At 37.5% G+C, this 20,140-nt stretch overlaps 2 protein-coding genes across 3 annotated transcripts; one reads left to right on the top strand and one right to left on the bottom strand.

The window, feature by feature from the left end:
• Positions 1-1,097: 1,097 nt before the first annotated feature.
• On the bottom strand, positions 1,098-4,197 carry LOC129722613 (tetratricopeptide repeat protein 27). The gene is made up of 3 exons (XM_055676207.1): positions 3,763-4,197; positions 2,664-3,516; positions 1,098-2,608 (listed from the first exon to the last, which is right to left on the bottom strand). The coding sequence occupies exons 1-3, from the start codon at positions 3,791-3,793 to the stop codon at positions 1,162-1,164; spliced, it is 2,331 nt and encodes a 776-aa protein (XP_055532182.1). The 5' UTR covers positions 3,794-4,197; the 3' UTR covers positions 1,098-1,161.
• Positions 4,198-5,778: 1,581 nt separating this feature from the next.
• On the top strand, positions 5,779-7,337 carry LOC129722614 (dynein axonemal assembly factor 10). Of its 2 annotated transcripts, XM_055676209.1 has the most exons (4): positions 5,779-5,922; positions 5,975-6,885; positions 6,940-7,147; positions 7,204-7,337. In XM_055676209.1, exons 2-3 carry the CDS (start codon positions 5,984-5,986, stop codon positions 7,145-7,147), a joined length of 1,110 nt encoding a protein of 369 aa, XP_055532184.1. In that variant the 5' UTR covers positions 5,779-5,922; positions 5,975-5,983; the 3' UTR covers positions 7,204-7,337. The 2 variants fall into 2 exon arrangements, with proteins under 2 accessions (XP_055532184.1, XP_055532183.1); XM_055676208.1 differs by lacking the exon at positions 7,204-7,337 and having other exon boundaries at positions 6,940-7,186.
• The last annotated feature ends 12,803 nt before the right edge of the window (positions 7,338-20,140 follow it).

Consider the following 20,140-nt stretch of genomic DNA (forward strand, 5'->3'; position numbering starts at 1 on the left):
AAGCGAACTAACAAATCTTCCTAGCAGCTCCACAAGGATAAGTCTGAACTCTTCCGAAGACCGATTGAAACTGGCCGCTTCGGCCGGCCGGACGCTCTCTTTTACTCTAGATGATGAACCAAGAAAAGTTTATCTCTCATATTTCCACATGTTTTTGTTGATTCGCGCATGTGTTTTACGAAGTTTTTCTGAACATTTTGAAAGAATATCTGAAACGATGTTGACTTTGATCAGTTATTAACATTTTGGCAGTATACATTACACTTTGTCGTTACGAGAACGAAAAAATTTTGAATATAAATTCAAGCATAAGTAGAACGCAAGAAATGCTCTCTACAGTCGCGTGTAAAGCCCATATATCCACACGTAATTCTCACGAGCGTTGCTTTCTCGGTGGAAGAGATTAACAGTGAAATGCCTCACACAAAAGACGAGGACACAAATTACAAGACGAAATTATCCGTTTTCTTTCGCCTTTGAAAGTCTATAGTTGCATCCACCTTATCAACTTGCAAAATATTCAGTATCCTGCATGCTGTTAAAAGTTAAACAAGCAGGCAAATTTTTTGTTAATAAATTAAGTTGAATAGCATCAGAGAATATATTGTTGAATTAACAAAAACATGAGAAAGATATGCTTCTTAATCAACATTTTCATTAAAGCATTAGAAAAGCTACATGACATCTGTGTCATCGAGCGAGTGCAAATCTTGTAGCTCTTACTTGCATAGTTACAGTATAGTCAAATAATTGTGAATGGCGTAGTAAAAAAGCTTGTGCGCGATAATTAAATTACTCATTAAAATTTATTCGTGTAATTACCTAATAATATAATTGAATTATTAAGTTGAATTCGATTGATTTATTTGTAAAAGAGCAACCTCATTTTAATACATAACTAATTATTAGTTTGTAGTTACTAGTATTCTATCTCAGTAAAGCTTTAAAGCTACATTCTGCTTCGGAATTTGATACTCTGTCTATTATACATAGACTCGGCAACCAACAGAATCAAACCTATGATCTAGGATCACCATCGTCTGCTCAACGCTTAGGACTGGGAATTATCATCAAAATCATATCAATCATATTATAAATCATACAGGTTTTTATTCTATTGTAAGGAACATATTACAACTAACTCATTGTTACAAACTTGTATTACTTATTTACTTTTGTTAACTCATCAGTAAGCTTTTGTACAATATCTCTGAGCTGCTCAACCAGGTCAGCATGCTGCTCCCAGTTTTCATTGCTCGCTGCGCGGAGACATCCTTGGCCAGTAAGTCTTGCCGATGACAATTGCGATTTTGCCGCTTGATAGTTAATCACGTCACATTTTGCGTCCAGATATGCCTGTAAACTGCTTTGGCACAATTGAACGCACAGTTTTAGTATTTTTTCGCAGCTGTCTGGCGCTTTTGACCAGTGACTATTGGTTTGTGTATACACGCGATAAGCGTTCTGTAACTTGTTTGCCTTTTTGAGTAAATCTTCACATTCGAGACGAGCAGATAGCTCATACAAATAACCGTTAGCCACGTTTTTAGCACACGCGTGCCCAAGAACTTTAAGCATCTTTTTTGCAAACCGATGTGACGAATTACCGTTTGCATCCAGCGCTCCGTCAGAGATTACTTTAGTCAAAATTTCCAAAACTTCTGGATCGTAAAATTTATCCTTCAGCTCTTCAAGGCGCTCATATGCATTTATAGCATCTTCATAGTTTTTCGTGTCGATACTTACGATAAGAAAGTTTTCCCATACCTTCCAATTGTTAAAATTACATTTAAGCGCTTCTTGCAAAATTTTATGGGCTCGTTTTTTGTCTCCCAGTTTAATATAGGCCTTAGCTAGGTTATTCCATGATTCAAACCCGTGTGATTCTAGGGACGTATATAACCTATAAAATTTAGCAGCTACTTCCCACTGTTCAAGCTGTAAGGCGGCAAAACCAAGCCGGAGAAGAGTTGTTCCTTGTAAACAATTAATTTCAATTGACTTTTGCAAATGTGGAATCGCTTCGCTATATTGTTTTTTAGCAAAATAAAAATTACCCCAATGACGTTGGGCCCTTGCACTGGTTTCTCTGGACAGTTCCCATGCAGTTCTGTAGTAGTTGGTGTCATCCGTTGCATCTCCCAGCAAGCAATATAATAAAACTGTTGGTTTTTTGCTTATTTCCTGTCTGATAATGTCTGCTGCTTTGTGTCGTAGGTCCAATAAATTATAACATGCGATTACTTCTTCCCAAAGCTGTAATTCCAGGTAAAGGTCTAAGGCAGTTTTTATCATTCCCAAACTGATCATAAGATCCCCAAGTTTGGCTTTAATTTGCCAACGAGGGATTACTCCCGAGCAGAATACGTAAGATAACCGATCTCGTACCGGTGTTAAGTCTGACGTCAGGAGATGAACAAGCTCTTCGCATTGCTTTAGTGAACGATCAACAGTTCGTTTGTGATTCGCTTCTTCACAAATATTGATAAACAGAGTTGCAATTCTTGTTAACCAAGGGCCATGCTGTTGGTATAATAAAGAAGTAATGTACGGCTGCAACTCTTCATTGGTTAATTTATCCTTGGGCTGGGAGTGTTTCAGATAGAGTCTGAAAAATAAGTATTGTCATATATAACTTTCAAACACACGTTAGGTAGACATACAAATTAGTCAGTACAATTTCCTGTACTAAACTTGGCAGTTGTACATCCGTATTTTCATGTTCAGCGACATATTTGACTTTTTCTAAGCGTAAATCATCTTCCAGTTTTAATATTGATGGAAGATGTATGTGTCCATGCGTTTCAATGGACGATTTCAGTAACAGTGTATCAAATCCTGTGGTTCGAAGAGTTAGCTGCGGCAAAGGGTTTTGTTGATATTTTGTTCTTACGCCAAGTACACCTTCAACGGTCAATTCGATACCGGAGAACTTCTTCAATAAATTCATCCATTCCTCTGACTTTGTAATTCGTTTGAACAAAACGTACCCTTGTACTATTTCTATATGGACCTGTAGCTTCAAATTCCAGTCATCAATATTATCAAGTCCTTTTACCAAATACTCGACGTTCCGGTTAAATTTCGAATATAAACTATGTGTTAGATCGTCCAAACATCGTTGATATATTAGTAGATATCGAAGATACCACAAACGTTCGTCAATGCTTGCCTGATCCGTTGAATCTTCGATGAGATGATCGAATGCGATTTTACAAATGCACAACAGTTCGGATGAACTGGCATTCACGTCCAGTTCTTCGCCATCTGTGCTGACGAAATCAAGTGCGTTAAATTCTGGTGAAAGTTTGATTACGTTGTCAGTAGGTAGCTTCGGTCCAACAAAGTTATCCTGAATAAAGGCAAAAAGAGCAGAAATTGCTGTCAAAAGAAGTTCCTGCCGGTCAACTTTAGCTGGATTTCCTGCCGCTACTAGCTGGAACGAGTCGCTATTGAAACATTTGAACCAATCACAGTTTTCAATGTGTGTACAAAGTTGAGATAGCTCTGGGTTATCTGTAATTGTAAATAAAACATGTTAGGAAAAGCAAATTAATAAAATTTTACATGCGTGTTGTGCTAATATATATTCATAAAATATAACAGTTTATTTTTACACGATGTATGAATGCCGTCTGATTAACTCATGCGTACAGATTTATTTATGGCACGTAAATTTTGGGTCATTCTACGTAAAGGTTGATAAAATTTTGGAACAAATATGATACGAGGAAATCTATTATAAACACACACAATACATACCTTCTTTGCCTGCAAAATTTAACAACAGCATTACTGTGCACGTTTTATTGGCTTATTACTCGATAAAATAATTGGTACACATTAAACATTAAGAGCATGTGTTGTGTTCACCCTGTGCTGGTCTTACCGTGTCGACATTATTTCCATTCAAAATACAAAACTGTCAAAAATATCGAATACAGCTAAAGCCTGTATAGTACACTCTTTGACCGAGCGTCAAATATTTGTCACTTTTTGACAGATAAAAATTTGGTCAAAGATAATTATTTGTCACTCTCCAATTTTAACATGGGGCAAACACGGGCAAACAACAACCATGATGTCAAATAAATTTGACCATTATGTCAGAAGATCAAATATTTGACTATTAGACAAAGAGTGTACTACAGGCTTAATAGACACAAATCTGGAGCGGAACGTGATAACGGCTAAACGAACCATAACAGAAGAACAACTTTACATAAACGTTGCAAAAATTTGGCTTTTTTTGTTACCTGTTTTTCACCACACTACGTAGATCTCACAAACATGATTGGAAAATACTATTATGTCACGCATGGTAACGTTTGCTGAATTGTATGATCGCGCGAGGGTGTTTGTCAATTACTTCTATCGAATAAAATTGCCGATGAGGGTCATAACGTATCCGAGATTGGCGACATGACATTTTCCATGAGTTGCCGTTTTCTTTAAATCATCTATTAGCTTACAACTCTACAACTTTGCAAGACATAATACCGTTTATCATTTATACATACACAAATCAGTATTGAGCACTTTTCGTTGCGCATATTATTAGGGATCATTCATATAATACATAACACGCTCAGGGGTGGGAGGTATTCAGCGAAGCATTACACTACCTAAGACAAGACGTGACAGCTGGTCACCGTTACATTCAACCAATTTGAACCGGCTGCTGATTGACTGAATTCGATAACGCAATCGTCACGTAGAAAATACAACGAGGTTATATATGATGTGGAACGATTAGACGAAGCGATATACGAAGCTGAGGCCCATGCTGGAATAATCAATGCAATAGACGGCTATTGGAGGAACATCAGTCAATTGTGGATATATATATATATATATATATATATATATATATATATATATATATATATATATATATATATATATATATATATATATATATATATATATATATCCGGACTACTTCGTGATTAGGGCGAAACTAGATTGGGGCGGGGGATTGGGGCGAAACTAGATTAGGGCGAAACAAGCAAGGATTCGCCCTTATCACGAAGTAGTCCGAATATATATATATATTATAAATCAATATATATATATATATATATATATATATATATATATATATATATATATATATATATATATATATATATATATATATATATATATATATATATATATATATATATATATATATATATATATATATACATATATATATATATATATATATATATATATATATATATATATATATATATACATATATATATATATATATATATATATATATATATATATATATATATATATATATATATATATATATATATATATATATATATATATATATATATATATATATATATATATATATATATATATATATATATATATATATATATATATGTATTATAAATCAAAAGATGTACATACGACGAGCGATACTGTTGAGCAAAGCAAATTATGACTCAAGGCAAATAAAAAACCCAGTAAATAGTAGTGGGCTATACATATTGTTGTAAATTGCATAGTATTGAATTACAATCATGAGTAATTTGACTCTAAGGTACAATATTATTAAAGCAGAAATTTTTGCATTCTTCAGCGTTCTTTATCGATTGTAGACTAGTTATAATTCAAAAGAGAAATAATAAATTTTTAGCGCAAATATTGTATCATCTAGCTTTTTCGCCCTAATCACAATGTACTCCGTAAGTATCGCCTATTACAACCCTGCGTTTAATGTGTACAGGGTGTATGAAATGTTTCGATAATTGATAACAAGCATAACAACCTGTGCTTAACAAAACGGCCACCTGGGCTTTGTTTATTTTACGTAGCAACATATTTTTCGTTTAAAAAAAGTAATCCCCGATTTATTCCGGATTCATTACAGAGTCCACCAAACATGATTTAGAGAATAGGTCTTTCTTTCGCACGGTAGGTTATCCAGCTTGAAGTGTACTTCTATATAGTAGACATTATTTTACAGGCAGCAGCTATGGATTCTGTTCAAATGATAGCACATATCGAAAAGTCGTTAGACTATTCGTTGTTTGATGTAAAGTGGATACCTTGCTCAGCGAAGTTTGTGGTGCTTGGTTCGAAACCAAAAGGAACCGGTATAATACAGGTGTACCAGCTTAACAGTGGTGAACTAGACAAGCTACATGAAACGGAAAAACCTAAGTCTTTCAAATGTTGCTCATTTGGAGCTTCGCAGCTGCGTGAGACACAGCTGGCCACTGGTGATTTCGTCGGTAAATTGGCTATTTATGATGTGGAACGATTAGACGAAGCGATATACGAAGCTGAGGCCCATGCTGGAATAATCAATGCAATAGACGCTATTGGAGGAACATCAGTCAATTGCGGAGCTCAAGAAATCGTAACTGGTGGCAGAGATGGATCAGTTAAGGTATGGGATCCAAGGCAGAAAAACGATCCAGTTGCGCATATTAGTGCTACAGGTAATAGTCCAGCTGAGATCCGAGACTGTTGGGCTGTAGGGTTTGGAGATTCTTACAATTGTATAGAGCGTTCGGTAGTAGCAGGATACGATAATGGTGATGTAAAACTCATTGATCTTCGTGTAATGAAGGAACGGTGGACAACCAATGTAAAAAATGGTGTTTGCGGAATCGAGTTCGATCGAAAAGATATTAAAATGAATAAGCTTGTTGTTAGCACTCTGGAAGGTGGATTGCACGTTTTCGACATGCGAACTCAGCACTCTGAAAAAGGATTTGCAAGGTTATCGGAAAAGAACGTTGGTCAGGCGTTGGGTACCAACGGTGTAATCAATGGAGCAAAGTCAACCGTTTGGGTGGTTAAACACTTACCTCAAAATCGTGACATTTTTGCAACATGCGGAGGATCAGGAAATGTTCGGTTGTGGCTTTAGTAAGTCTTAATAAAAATAATTTTGGTAAAAATGTTGATTTAAAAATTTTTCAGCCATTATCCAGAAACCCGAGTCAAAACACTGAACAGCGGAGAACAACAAGGTGTTGTTGGAAGCTTAGAAATGCTAAATGCAACAACATTATCAACCCAACCGGTGCATGCTTTCGACTGGAGTCCCGATAGACAAGGATTGGCTGTTTGTGGGTCATTCGACCAAACGGTGCGTGTCCTGGTGACCACCAATTTACATTTACATTGAGTAAAGCGAGAATATATGAAACTAACATATTATTTAATAAAAAAAAACATTTTCAGCATTTGTTCCGACTATCCATATAAGACTAATTTCACCGCCGAAAAGAGGTATTGAAGTAGAATACTTCTCTCAGGAAGTTCGGCTACATAGGGATGTGAAATGAAAATCTAAAACCGAAAAAATTGAAAAAGATGTCCAATTTCAAATGCTAATAAATCGGTTAGTATTCGATGGATTTCCTTCGTTCTTGCAGCAATAGATTGGAAAATCTTCTAAGATTCTTCCCAAAATAAGATAATTGTAATTTTATTATTCACACTATTGTACTATTGAAAATAGTCAAGCCTTGTCAAAACGAAAAATTCGACCTCTGATTGGTCGTTATATGCTTGCTTCCCAAGCACGGTCGACAGGATCATATACCTTGCAATTGAAAACATGCTATTTGGCCTATATAAGAGCCTGTTTCAGCCGGAGCCGCTCATAATAGTTCTAGACAGCGACAACAGCAGTCGTCCTTCCTAAGCAGCAGCACTAGCCCTGTGGTTGGTCACCACGTCTCAGGAGCAGCGCGGTTTTTCTCAGCGTGTGTCGCCAGACAGCCATTATTCCCCCCGTGTTGGGGCAGCATGAAGATTGGCATCAGGAAATCCAATTTTGGAAATCAAAATGCCTTTTTGAAGGCAAATAAACAAGTCATTGAAAGTTAATAATTTTTGTCAACGCAAGCAAGCATTCTGTGTTGCATCCTAGCAATTTAAATCTGTCCGCACCCGTCGAATTTACTGAATGTAAAGTAGCTTCCACAGTGCATGTTGTCCGTGTATCTTAATTCCCTCAATGTTAGGGCAGCTCAAAGGTTGTAATTAGCAACCGATTTTGAACCGCAAAATGCTTTTTTTCAAGGCAAATAAAAAATTAATTGAAGGTTAATAATTTTCTGAATTCAACACAAGCAGACATTCTGTGCGGGATGCAATCAAATTCTGTTGTAGTTGTCTAATTTTTACTTTATTTAGTAAACCCCCCGCTGTAAGGGCAGCGCAAAGGCTGCGATCAGCATAACCGACATTGAAAAATAAACTGCCATGTTAGAACGCATTCACAAAAGCAGTTAGTTCGACTGTGCAGAGCTAATATGAAGTCGATTCAATCAATCAGCATAAACAGAATTTCGTCGTCTCCCAGCTGCCAAGTTGCAACATGATGCAACACGCAACAACGAGCAAACGAAATCGCTTGATGTTACAAACCGCAATAAGATACGGGTTAAAACCGTTGCGTGTGTGAGAGCACCATCGGTGTTTATTCGCTGGATACAAAAATCAAATGCGAATTGTGGAATAATTTGTCTGAAGAACATTAGTGAATGGAACAACTGAACTGATAGGGCGTGGCCTATTACGTAGCACCCTTCGGCTATAAAAGAGTGTTTCTGGGAAAACTAGCTACATTCATTAGTCGGAAGTTGAGCTGGATGGACCGTCCACAACGTTGACAGCAGCAGCAGCAGATATCAGCACTCAGCGGTACAGAATATATCAGCGGGTTGCGCCTATGGCTGCCTTCAAATTAAACAAATCACGTTGCCTGAGAACGAACGCCAACGCGAGCGATCGGGCAAGATTTTTGCCGTACATCAGCCGGCACTTCCTCTAATGGAAAAGTTGGATCATTTTGTTCAAAAGAATATTACTGTCAGTAATATTACAGAGCTGCGATTGTATTATATCCGATATGGAATTGAACAATTGTTCTTTTGAGGACAAATAAAACACTTAATTTGAAGAGTTAATAGTTTTGGGTACCAGTAGCAGTATGGTAACAGCCTCAGCGGTAGGTGCAGCCGGTACTTCCATGAGGCGGATGTTATAAGGAAGTAAATGGAAGCGGCATGGCGAAACAGTTCGGGTGTGCTTAGACGCGCGTCATTTTTCGTTGTTGATATTATTCCCCACATGAAACGAAGCGCTTTCGTACGATAGCGGCGGTATTAGCGGTAGATGCATTTGCCAACACTTACTCCAGTAAAGCCGTGTCTAATTTTCAATGTGAAAACACCTTTCTATTGTGTTGGCCGTGCACATTAGGCCCCTGCCAGGCTAAACGCGAAAAGCGGCGTGAACCGTTTCGCCCGGCCGTAGGTTAATGTGCAGCCGTAGCTGTGTAAAAGTATTCTACTTCAACCTCGCGGTCGTGGCTTTGCACACAACCCTCCTGTGATTTTATATACAAAGATGTTTTGGCGATAAGACAGTTGAGTTGTTTAGCTATACCAGTTTTTTGTATCATCTGAAAGAGCTGCATTTTCCAAGCAAAACGTGATCTTCAAAAATTTTACATCATCCTTCGATCCTGAATTAAAACTGCTCGAAATCGCTTCAATAACAGTTTGCCCATGTACCAACTGTCGTTCAAGCAATTTAGAGCGATTTTTATTCGTCATTTAAAAATCGAAGAAACATTATAAAATTTTTAAAAATAACGTTTTGCTCAGATAATTGTGTTATACCAGTTTTTTATGCCATTTGAAAGAGCTGCATTTTTTTTAACAAAACGTGATTTTCTTAAATTGTATATCGTCCTTCGGTTTTCAAATCACGAAATAAAACTGCTCGAAATGGCTACAATAACAGTTTGCCCATGTATCAACTGTCATTCAAGTGATTTAGAACGATTTTTATTCTTTTAAAAAAATCGAAGGAAAACGATATAAAATGTTTAAGAATCACATTTTGCTCAGAAAATTACACTCTTTTTAATGATATATTTCAAAAATCCGTGAATAGCTAAACAACCTAATTACACTATTTTAGCTGATGTATGAAAATCAGATTAGGGATCCCGCATAATCAAAAACCATTGCTGAAGCGGTAAGGATTTTAACTGTACTTAATGAAGTATGGTAACTGTTCGTGATAATGTCTTTCATCACTGTACCAAACTGAATGACTTAAACTATTTATATTCAGTATCCCCAAATAGGATAGTGAGCACTGTTTGTCCACCACACCTTCAACGGTTGAAACTCCATCGAAAAACGAAGAGATATTTTCCAGTAAACGCTGTAGTCGCAGGTGTTTGTCAAACTTTAATGAAAGGTAATCAAATTGGTCACAAATCTTTCGGCTTTAGTATTTATACAATCCTTTTTTTCTTTCCAGTATCTCCGAGCAGAACGATGTTGAAGTCCACATTGCACGACGACAAATGCAAAACAGCGCCCCTCGCAGCCTGGAAGAATACAAATATGACCAGTCACAAAAAGAAATGTGCAAGATGGCTGGCAAGTGATGATATCTGCAGCTGAAAAACAAAAACATGATTTTGCAAAAAATAAAGAAATCGCCACTAACAATCTTTATATTCAAAACAATATCACGACTATTCCACGAACGATTATCAGAATATAAATCAATATAAATATACCATTCGTGAAATGATACCTGAACAACTGGAAACTACTGCAAAATAACATATTTATACTATTTGAAGAATAGTTTTAGTACAAAATTTTGGATTATTAGTTTACCATATCGTGTATATCGAAAAAATTTGTTCGGGAAAATCGCTGTTTTTGAATGGTAACCATACCTAACGCCTAGTTCACCAAATTGTTATTTCTCAGTTTACTATGAACTAGATGGTCAAAACTGAAGCTGATATGGTATGTAAATGGTTATGTGACTGTTTTATAAATGGTTAAGATACTATACGGGAAACAATTAGTGTATGGTATTTGTTTATGCGGGATGGGAAACCTACCAGGGGAAACCTATCGATAATTATTATCGATAGTGGCCGGCTATCGATAGAATTGAGTTTTCATCGTTATCGATAGTTATTGATATATTCCTCGCATTGGCATTCATACTCCACAATGATGCCAGAAAGAATTTAAAAAAATAAATTGGCCTTGCCATTGTTGAAAGTAGAGTGCCTGTAAATATATAGAGTGGCGACACTGTCAAAATTGGAATAAAAATTATCTGTCAGTGTCATTTCAATTGAGCAAACAACCTATTAAACACGTGTGGGGAAAAGAGCTTTTGGCTTTTGGCTATATATATGGAGATTTTGTTTTGTTTGCGTTTTCTGGTTTATCAATCATGCTCAACGAGTTTTCGTTCACAACATCTACTAACGATACGGCTTTTTTAGTTTATTCCCATCTTCTTTTACCGCGTGTACTCTTTTGGCGGTTTTTTTCCACTAAGAGTTTTCGTTGTCGCTCATCCCATAGACCATTTCACGAGACGTTTGTGAACTTGATTCATGAACGAAATTTTGACAGAAAGTTTGGAACCGCTGACATAATGCACGTGAAAGCATCATCAACATCAGCAGGATCCGTGACACCTGTCAGTTCGTGAAATGGTCTATTGTTTCGGATGCACTAAGAGCAATCCAAACCTGTATAATTGGGTTGTTTAGCTATTCACGGATTTCCGATTTTTTTAATCATCCAAAAGAGTGTAACTTTCTAAGTAAAACGTGATTTTTTAAAACTTTATATCATTTCCTTCGGTTTTTAAATAAAAACAAATAAAAACAATGACAGTTGGTAGATGGGCGAACTGTCATTGTAGCGGTTTCGAGCAAATTTCAAGCTTTTTCAAATCGTTATTTAAAAAGCGAAGGACGATGATAGAATCTTTTTTAAATCACGTTTTACTTAGAAAATTCAGATCTTTCAGATGATAGAAATATCTGATATAGCTGAACAACCCAATTCATAAAAAAATCGGAACATCCGCAGCACAAACTCAAATAAACAAAAATGGCGAGCGCGACACCATGCAGAACAGAATGCAGCACGGCATATACACGAAAATTTATTTCAACACTTGCAATATTTGAGTTAACGAGGAACCCCGCTACTCATAGTTGAAAAATAAGCGCATATGCCTTTTCTACCGAAATCAAAAAATTGGTGCTTGATAGTAAACACCCACAACGATAGTAAACAACGTCCCTACGGAAGCCAATTTTCGAAAAGTGCACTTGCAGAGGTAGCAAATATGAAATAATGTTGGCTAATATCCAAAATGGTAAATTCAACATCCAATGCAATGCAAAATTTCGGCTCAATCGGAATTCAGGAGTATTTGGTCTAAATTTCACTTTCTCGACTTCTGAAGAAAAGCATAGTTTGTAATAGTTTTTTTGTGCCAAATGTCTTATGCCTTGTTCATACTATAGCAGATATCACGTGATATCGCGTATCTTGAAACATACATACATCTAGTTTTCACGGAAAATTTGGAGTATGGGATTTGAAACCAAGATGAGCAATATTACATCATGTGAACGGGTTATTAGAAATGTATAAAACGTCGAGGTCGGGTGTTATCCAAAAAATCGAAATTTTGCCAACTGTACGTGAGGGCGAAACATTGAACACTTCTTCTAAATAAAACTGTCAAAGTCCATTGCCACCCCAATACAAAGTATTTTGAAGGTAGAAGGTATGATCCTCCGTATTATATTTCACTAACACCAATGAAATAGTTTCGCCACGCCATACAATTTTCTATGGAAACTATTTTTTTGCTCCCATCACAATACATACATCATGACCCTATAATCTTACCTTCTACTTCAAAATACTTTGACCCCAATATACACCAATCAGCAGCGTTGCCAACCCTCCAGTTTTTCCTGGATATCTCCAGTTTTTTTGAAGATCGACAGCGAAACAGCTGAAGGTTGAATATTTCCAGTTTTTTGAAAATTGTTCCAGTTTTATCCAGTTTTCTGTTCATCACCACATTTTTTGAGCTCATTCTCATCACATGTATGGTCTTTTCAGTATTTTGTGCATTCATGCCCCTCGGTTGTAAGATATTAATCAAAATCCACTCAATTTCAAGTACGCCAGTGACTATAATCTCCATCAGCAAAAATTTTCTTTCTGCCTTTTTGGTTACATGCAATAATACGGTGCATCATTTTTGAACCAAAATCTAATTAATTTCTGCATCAAAAGCTTCAAATTTATATATACAGTTTTCTCCAGTTTTTTATTTTGAATTTCTCCAGCTTTTTATAAAAGAAGGTTGGCATCGCTGCCAATCAGTTAGTAATGATTGTATACAATATATGTCAAACTTTCGAGGCAGTGGTCTTGTGGTCGGTAATTTATATTCAGTTCGAGGTGCAAACTTGTCTCGTCGTTCTTTTCATTCTCGCTAGGGATGAGCGAACGGCTCACGAGCCGTTCATATGAACCGGTTCTTAGAAAAGAGCGAAAGAACGAACGGCTCACGAAAAAGAACCACGGTTCTTTGGGCGCAACAGAACTGTTTGGTTCGCGCGAACCCGAAGTTTACCGAGACACCACGAACTGTCAACGCTCGTGAATCGTGTGAACCATGAGTCAGTTCAGAGCCGCTCTTGCAAAAGAGCCGTTTCACCCGCCCCTAATCCTTGATATATTTCACAACGCATGCGTATTAGCGAAAACACCATATCAAGAAGACTGGAAACTCTGCCTGAGATTGAGCGACAGTTTTGGCAGCGCAGTCTTTTGAGTAAAAGCGGAACTGACGCATGTTAGTGTGTGTGCTGGCGATGCGAATGCGAGCCGAACGCACCGGCTGGACCACAACATACACACACTCTGTCTTTGCAGCAATGTAATTACCAGCACTTTAATAGCAAACTTTCACTTTTATTAGATGGAGTGCGCTGTTTGATTTGTCGCTTGTCATTTGTATGGGATCGATCCAGAGATGCCAGTCTTCTTGATATGATGTTTTTGGTATTAGCCAAATTTCATACGGGTTTGTTTATTGATGTCGCGTTTACGAAGGCAAAAAAATGGTTACTGCGTTAAAAATACTGGAGGGACTTAATTTGGCTGCGGATTGTTCTTTTTCAACTCGACGACAAGGTTATCCAGCTTCCCTGACCTACAGAAAACGTCAAAATGGGCAGCGTGCCCTATCCGCCATTACCGTTCGTGGAAAGCTGGATATTCTGGAACCTTGTGGGGGTGGTGGTACTCATGAAAAAAGTTGTCATGGACGTAGACAATTGTTTGAACCAACAAAAACATTTGAAATGCGTTTTTCTCGGTTTCATGTCTATTGAACTTTAGCCCATGCTTCAACTATGGTCATCCCGGTAAAAAATTGACACATTTTTCAGATCAGTGTCCGAGTTCCGAGCACACACTTCTTCGGAGAGAAGAAAAAAATTTTGTATACTATCAATGAAGAAATTTTCTTCTCTTCAAAAAAAAGTATTCTCGGAATTCGGCCGCAGATTACGTTAGCAACAATAAATGCAATCACTGTTGTCTTCAATCCGTTTTGCACACATTTATTTTTCAGGCGAAAAAAACGATCCTGCCATCCAAAGGATCGATTCAATAGAAGATCGCGCGCAGAGAAATCGATTTAAAAAACCGATGAATCGACCCGAAAAGATCGATTTCACAAAAATCGGATCGATCTTGCCCATTGCTAATTCTGCTGGTTAACCAGTCAGAGTAAGGGAACTATGATTCTCTCAGGAATCACCTTTTACCCTCCGAAAGGATCATAACCAAATTACTGTTGTAGATGTGGATTTATCATATTTCATTTTACGCTTAATCTAGCTCAACAGTAATTCAGCTGTGGTCCCCGTGGTTCTGTGGTTAGCGATGTCGGTCGGCTAGCTCTCTCACACGGTTGTGATATCGGGTTCGATTCCCGATCTGGTCGAGGATCTTTTCGAGCTGTAAATTTTCTCGACTCAGCACTGGGGCACGGTGTATCGTTGTACTTATCCTACAACATGCAAAATGTGCCAAAAACAATATCGATTACGAATTCTCTCAACTAATCTAGTTGATCGAGACCGCATTAGCCCCCCAGGCTAACGTGCGATATTGTTTGTCCCGTACCGGCTATCAGTAACTTAGCTATGATCCCGTATGAGCTTCGCAGCGTTTTGGCGCATTTTCATTTTACTAGTGACAGCTTGACGTGAAAATTTTTGATACATCGATTTGCTCGCTGATTTCCAGCAAAACTTCATTTACGATTTTGCAGTCAGCAAATAGTTTTGCTGTATTTTCGTGAATCATTAAATCGATTACTGATTTTCAGTAAATTTATCAATTCAATACTGGTTTACAGTGAAAATAAAATTGCAAGATGAAATTCAGTAAATTTTGGAACTGAATTACAGAAACATTTTGGAATAAATGCTGCAAACCAAGCGGTTTGCTTATATGTTTTCAGCTAAGTATTTTTCTGGATCATGAGAAAACATTTTGGCTTCCATCAAGCTAGGTACCAAGTAGTGATGGGAAACTTATCGATAATATCGATAAATGCTGGACATCGATATTATCGTTAATTTTTTGACGCTAACGATAATTATCGATATTATAAGGGTGAGCACCAGTGATGCCACATATATACAGATTTTCTGGAAATAATACAGATTCATACAGATTTTTTGATTTTCATGAGGTCGCAAAAAAACTTTTTGATATAGTTGAAAAATAAAATGAACTCAGACGCTGTTGAGCGTGTCGGAGGTTTTATTTTATTTATATGCTACGCGTAAGCGTGTGCATGAATGAATCACGGGATATATGTTAAACAATCTATATTGTATGGCTGGTTACTGGAGGAGACCCAAAAGAAGGAGATCTCACCAACCCTACCTCACAAGTTGCTTTTGCCGCTAGGTATTTGTTGAGTGCTGCTATTCGACAAGATTTAGCATTGTTGGGGGTGGTGTAAAGGTTCGCCCCAGGTGTCACTGAGTTTCTGTGGAATAATGGTAACTAAAAAGGTATTTATAGTTTTTGGTTTTCTAAGAACAGATGAACTCGACAACTTAGTACTGGAGAACTTTAAAAAAATATCCAAACTTTTTGCACCATCTCATAAAAAGCAATGATACGAAATTGTAATAAAATGCATTCTCTTTGGCTTGCCAGCTCCTATGATATGATGGACATGCATAGCGGCAGTCTATTGGTAATTCTCTGGTAATTGTTTAGTTTAACTTGGAACTGTTTAGGTTTAAAGTATCTGTTACCCAACAAACAATTTTTAATTCCACTAAAAATCCAAATCAACGAAATTGTTGCGCCAAAAAAAGTATTCTGATTTATACAGGGGGTAGACAAAATACTTTACGAAAAATGAATCAATTTTGATAACCGGTTTCATTTCACTGGAAAACAGTATTATACAATTAGTATTACTTGGTAACTTGGTGTGACCAACCTACACCGAAAATGTTTCGGATTTCAAGAGTGTGTGTCAAAGTGTACATTTTTGCAACGCATAGAACGTTCTATGCAACTAAATTGTCTATCTAAAATACTTCATTTAAAAAAATCTGAGATCACCTATATTGTCTAAAATAATTTTTTGTTTTTAAAATTATATTTTTTTCAGAGTAGGATCTTAAACTCATTTTTTTATATTTCTGGATGAAAGTTCAAATAATTTTTACTAAGATATATTGATTCATAAGAAAAAGGTGCGAAAAAAGGTTCAAATACAATTAGGTTTTCTTACGCGGGGCATACATGCCTCGTGAAAAAACCATGTTTATTCAGAAATCCGCTTGATAAACCACTTTAATTCAAAAATTCGCGTAAAAAACCACGTTAATTTGAAAATCTGCATAAATAACCTTTTAGAGAAAATCTGCGTGAAATTGTAAATGTTAATCCAGATAAATTTTCAAACGCAAGTTTGCAAAGTTGCTTGGTTTAGTAGGACCTACACACCCACAATGTTCGATTGAATTCTGCTAGAGTGCTGCAAGCTCAAAAAAAATAAGTACATTTCCAGTGACCCTTGGTGACGTCCAGTTCTCAAGTAATACTAGGAAACTAGAACAGTTTTCCAGTAAAATGAAACCTGTTTTGTCAGAATTGATTCATTTTTCGTGAAGTTTTGGCCATTTAAAAATTGACAGAATTTTGCCTGCTTCAATTATTTCCACTATTATACAACCTTCAAAATGAACTTCGGCTTGAAACTACTCCGTAGAAAGCAGTCCCGGCGTAAAACCCGAAGACTTTCCAAAACAAACTGTTTAACTCGTCTGGTTGTTTGAACTTTTATTCGCAGTTTCGTAAAGCCTGTATTACACTCTTTGACCAAGCGTCAAATATTTGGCACTTTTTGACAGATAAAAATTTGGTCAAAGAAAATTGTTTGTCACTCTCCAATTTTAACATGGGGCAAACACGGGCAAACAACAACCATGATGTCAAATAAATTTGACCATTATGTCAGAAAGTCAAATATTCGACCATTAGACAAAGAGTGTACTAAGATTTGTCATTCAAGGCCTTAACACAATGGATACGTTGCGGCTGCGTTTGCGGCAATTTGACAGTAAGCCCATACATTTACTGTCGAAACGCAAACGTATCCATTCTGTTTGGGCCATCACTGTCTCTGTTTTTAACAAATTTATATAGCAAAATTGCATTTGTCGAATAACGTTTGCGGTACAAAAATGGACAAAAATTGCCGATTTTTCATGGGTTAACCTTTAATCGCACTGACGAAACTAAACATGCATAACCAATCATAGTAACCCATGAGTAAGCAAAAAAAATTTGACAGCTCTAGCAGTCAAACTCTAAAGCCTGTAGTACACGCTTTGACCGAGCGTCAAATATTTGTCTCTTTTTGACAGATAAAAATTTGGTTAAAGATAATTATTTGTCACTCTCCGATTTTAACATGGGGCAAACACGGGCAAACATCAACCATGATGTCAAATAAATTTGACCATTATGTCAGAAGGTCAAATATTTGACCATTAGACAAAGAGTGTACTACAGGCTTAACTGTGATGCTACTCCGTTCAGAAGTGTGCGCGTTCAAAGAACGGTACACCGCCATGTCAAAAACGGACATCGTGCGGCACTTTGTGGACGCCGGGTATGCCGGTTCTGGCATCTACAACATCTTGACACTATTGGACAACGATCAGAGCATCGAAAGAAAGCCCGGTTCCGGACGGCCAACGACCCTGAGCGACAAGAAGCTTCAAAGGATGCTGAAGAGGAAGACCGAGGGAAAAGTGGCTAAATCGCTGCGTGCACTTGGCAGAGAGGTTGGTGCATGCTCTAAAACAGTGAAAAAGTATATGGAGAACATGGACATATAGCAGGAAGCGGCAGTCCCGTCCACTGGTCTCGGAGCTGCAGGCAATGACGCAGCGACAGCGGTTGAATAAGATGGTCAAGTCGATTTTTTCCCGGCGAATCGCGACGTGACAGTGGTGATGGACGACTAGACCTATCTCACCCTGGATGGCAACGACTAGCAGGGCTCTCCGTATTTTACCTCCCCCACAAGGGAAGTGAGCAACGATGTAAAGTTTATTTCACAGACTAAGTTCCCCAAGAAGGTGCGGCTGTGGCTGACAATCAGTGAGAAAGGGATGTCAAAGTTGCTCTTCTGTCGCTCCGCCGTGAACGGGGAAATTTATAGTACGAAGTGCCTGACAGAAGTTGCTTCGTTCATCAAGAAATACCATTAGCGCGAAGACACGGTGTTCTGGCCAGATTTGACGTCGGCCAACTACTCGAAGCGATCGTTGGAGAAGATGGAGCGGCTGAATATCGATGTTGTACCGAAGTCGGCGAATCCGCCCAATGTCCCCCACCTGCTTCCCATCGAGAATTTCTGGGCAAACTTGAAGCGCAAGATCTATTCCAGCAATTTTGTCGCGAAATCGGAGGAGGAATTAATAAAAAAAAACGAAGAAAGAGCTTAAAAACATGGCTACATGCATGTTTTCGTCCGCCATGGCGAACGTTCCGGTTAACTGCCGGAAGGCCGCACGCAAGGACGTAATATTTTTTTGCGATGAAGCTAACATGATAACCTTTCATGGGAAATTTATCCTACTCAATTATCTGTCACAGTTTTTTTCATCACCATTTGAAATAGTTTTTCTTCATCACCATCTGAAAATTTTTTTTATCGCGAACGTTAGCTGTCAAATTATCGATACTTATCGATAATATCGATAAAAGCCTTGGAATTATCGATTGTTATCGATGTCCGTTTTGGGCGATATTTCCCATCACTAGTACCAAGAACCGTTCTTGGTACTAAGAACCGATTCAGAAAACTAAAAACCGCTTCAGCCGTCAAGCCAACACACAATTTCACCCACCGTAGATAAAAAAATACAGCTAAGGACATCTAACCGGCACTGGGAAAGTAGCAAATGCTAGAACCACAAACAGACGTCACTTGTACACTAGCGCCGCGTGGTAATCTTATTGCTAATATACATTTTCTGACGTAGAACTACGTCTCTCTTTTTCTGATGTTTTTTCATAAAGGAGATATATTGAAAGTAATACATTTAGCTTAATTATACATCAGCTAATCTGAACAGTATGAACAGTTGATGAATTCGCTGTATTTATACGAAACAGGAAAACTGCGCAAAAGGCAATGCAATCGCGTTGGGGGGCTAAGCCTCCACTAGCCCATGAGCAAAGATAACTAGAACAAGATACCTAACTTCCATATTTTTCATACATTTTGAACACAACCGGTTTCCGACGGTTAGTGCTGCCATCTGATGACTTAAATTCACATAAAATTGTCACTATGAGCGAAACCGATTTATCGTGCATAGTCCGTCATTGATCGTTAAGCTGTTCGATTGTATATGAAAAGGGTGTAGCAGTTTGGTCAGCTCGACACTTAAGATAACATGCAGATTGATGATATTGTTATTTTTTGCACTTAATGCTATTGCCATATTTTTTGCACTTCAAAGTACGACAGATAAGTGTGACATTGGTGCTTATTACGGGAGTCACTTCACGGTGAAATATATTTCACTCTCACGCTCACTTCACTTTTGTAGACCTAATCCCGATTCCACCTCAAGTGAGGTGACAAAAATCACCTCCGTGGAGTGAGATTGGCAGTGAAGTGAAATTGAGAATAGGACAAGTGAAATGAGATTGTTTCCCAGCTCAAAAATCTC

This window comes from Wyeomyia smithii, chromosome 2 (assembly GCF_029784165.1).
Source record: "Wyeomyia smithii strain HCP4-BCI-WySm-NY-G18 chromosome 2, ASM2978416v1, whole genome shotgun sequence".
NCBI classification, from domain to species: domain Eukaryota; kingdom Metazoa; phylum Arthropoda; class Insecta; order Diptera; family Culicidae; genus Wyeomyia; species Wyeomyia smithii.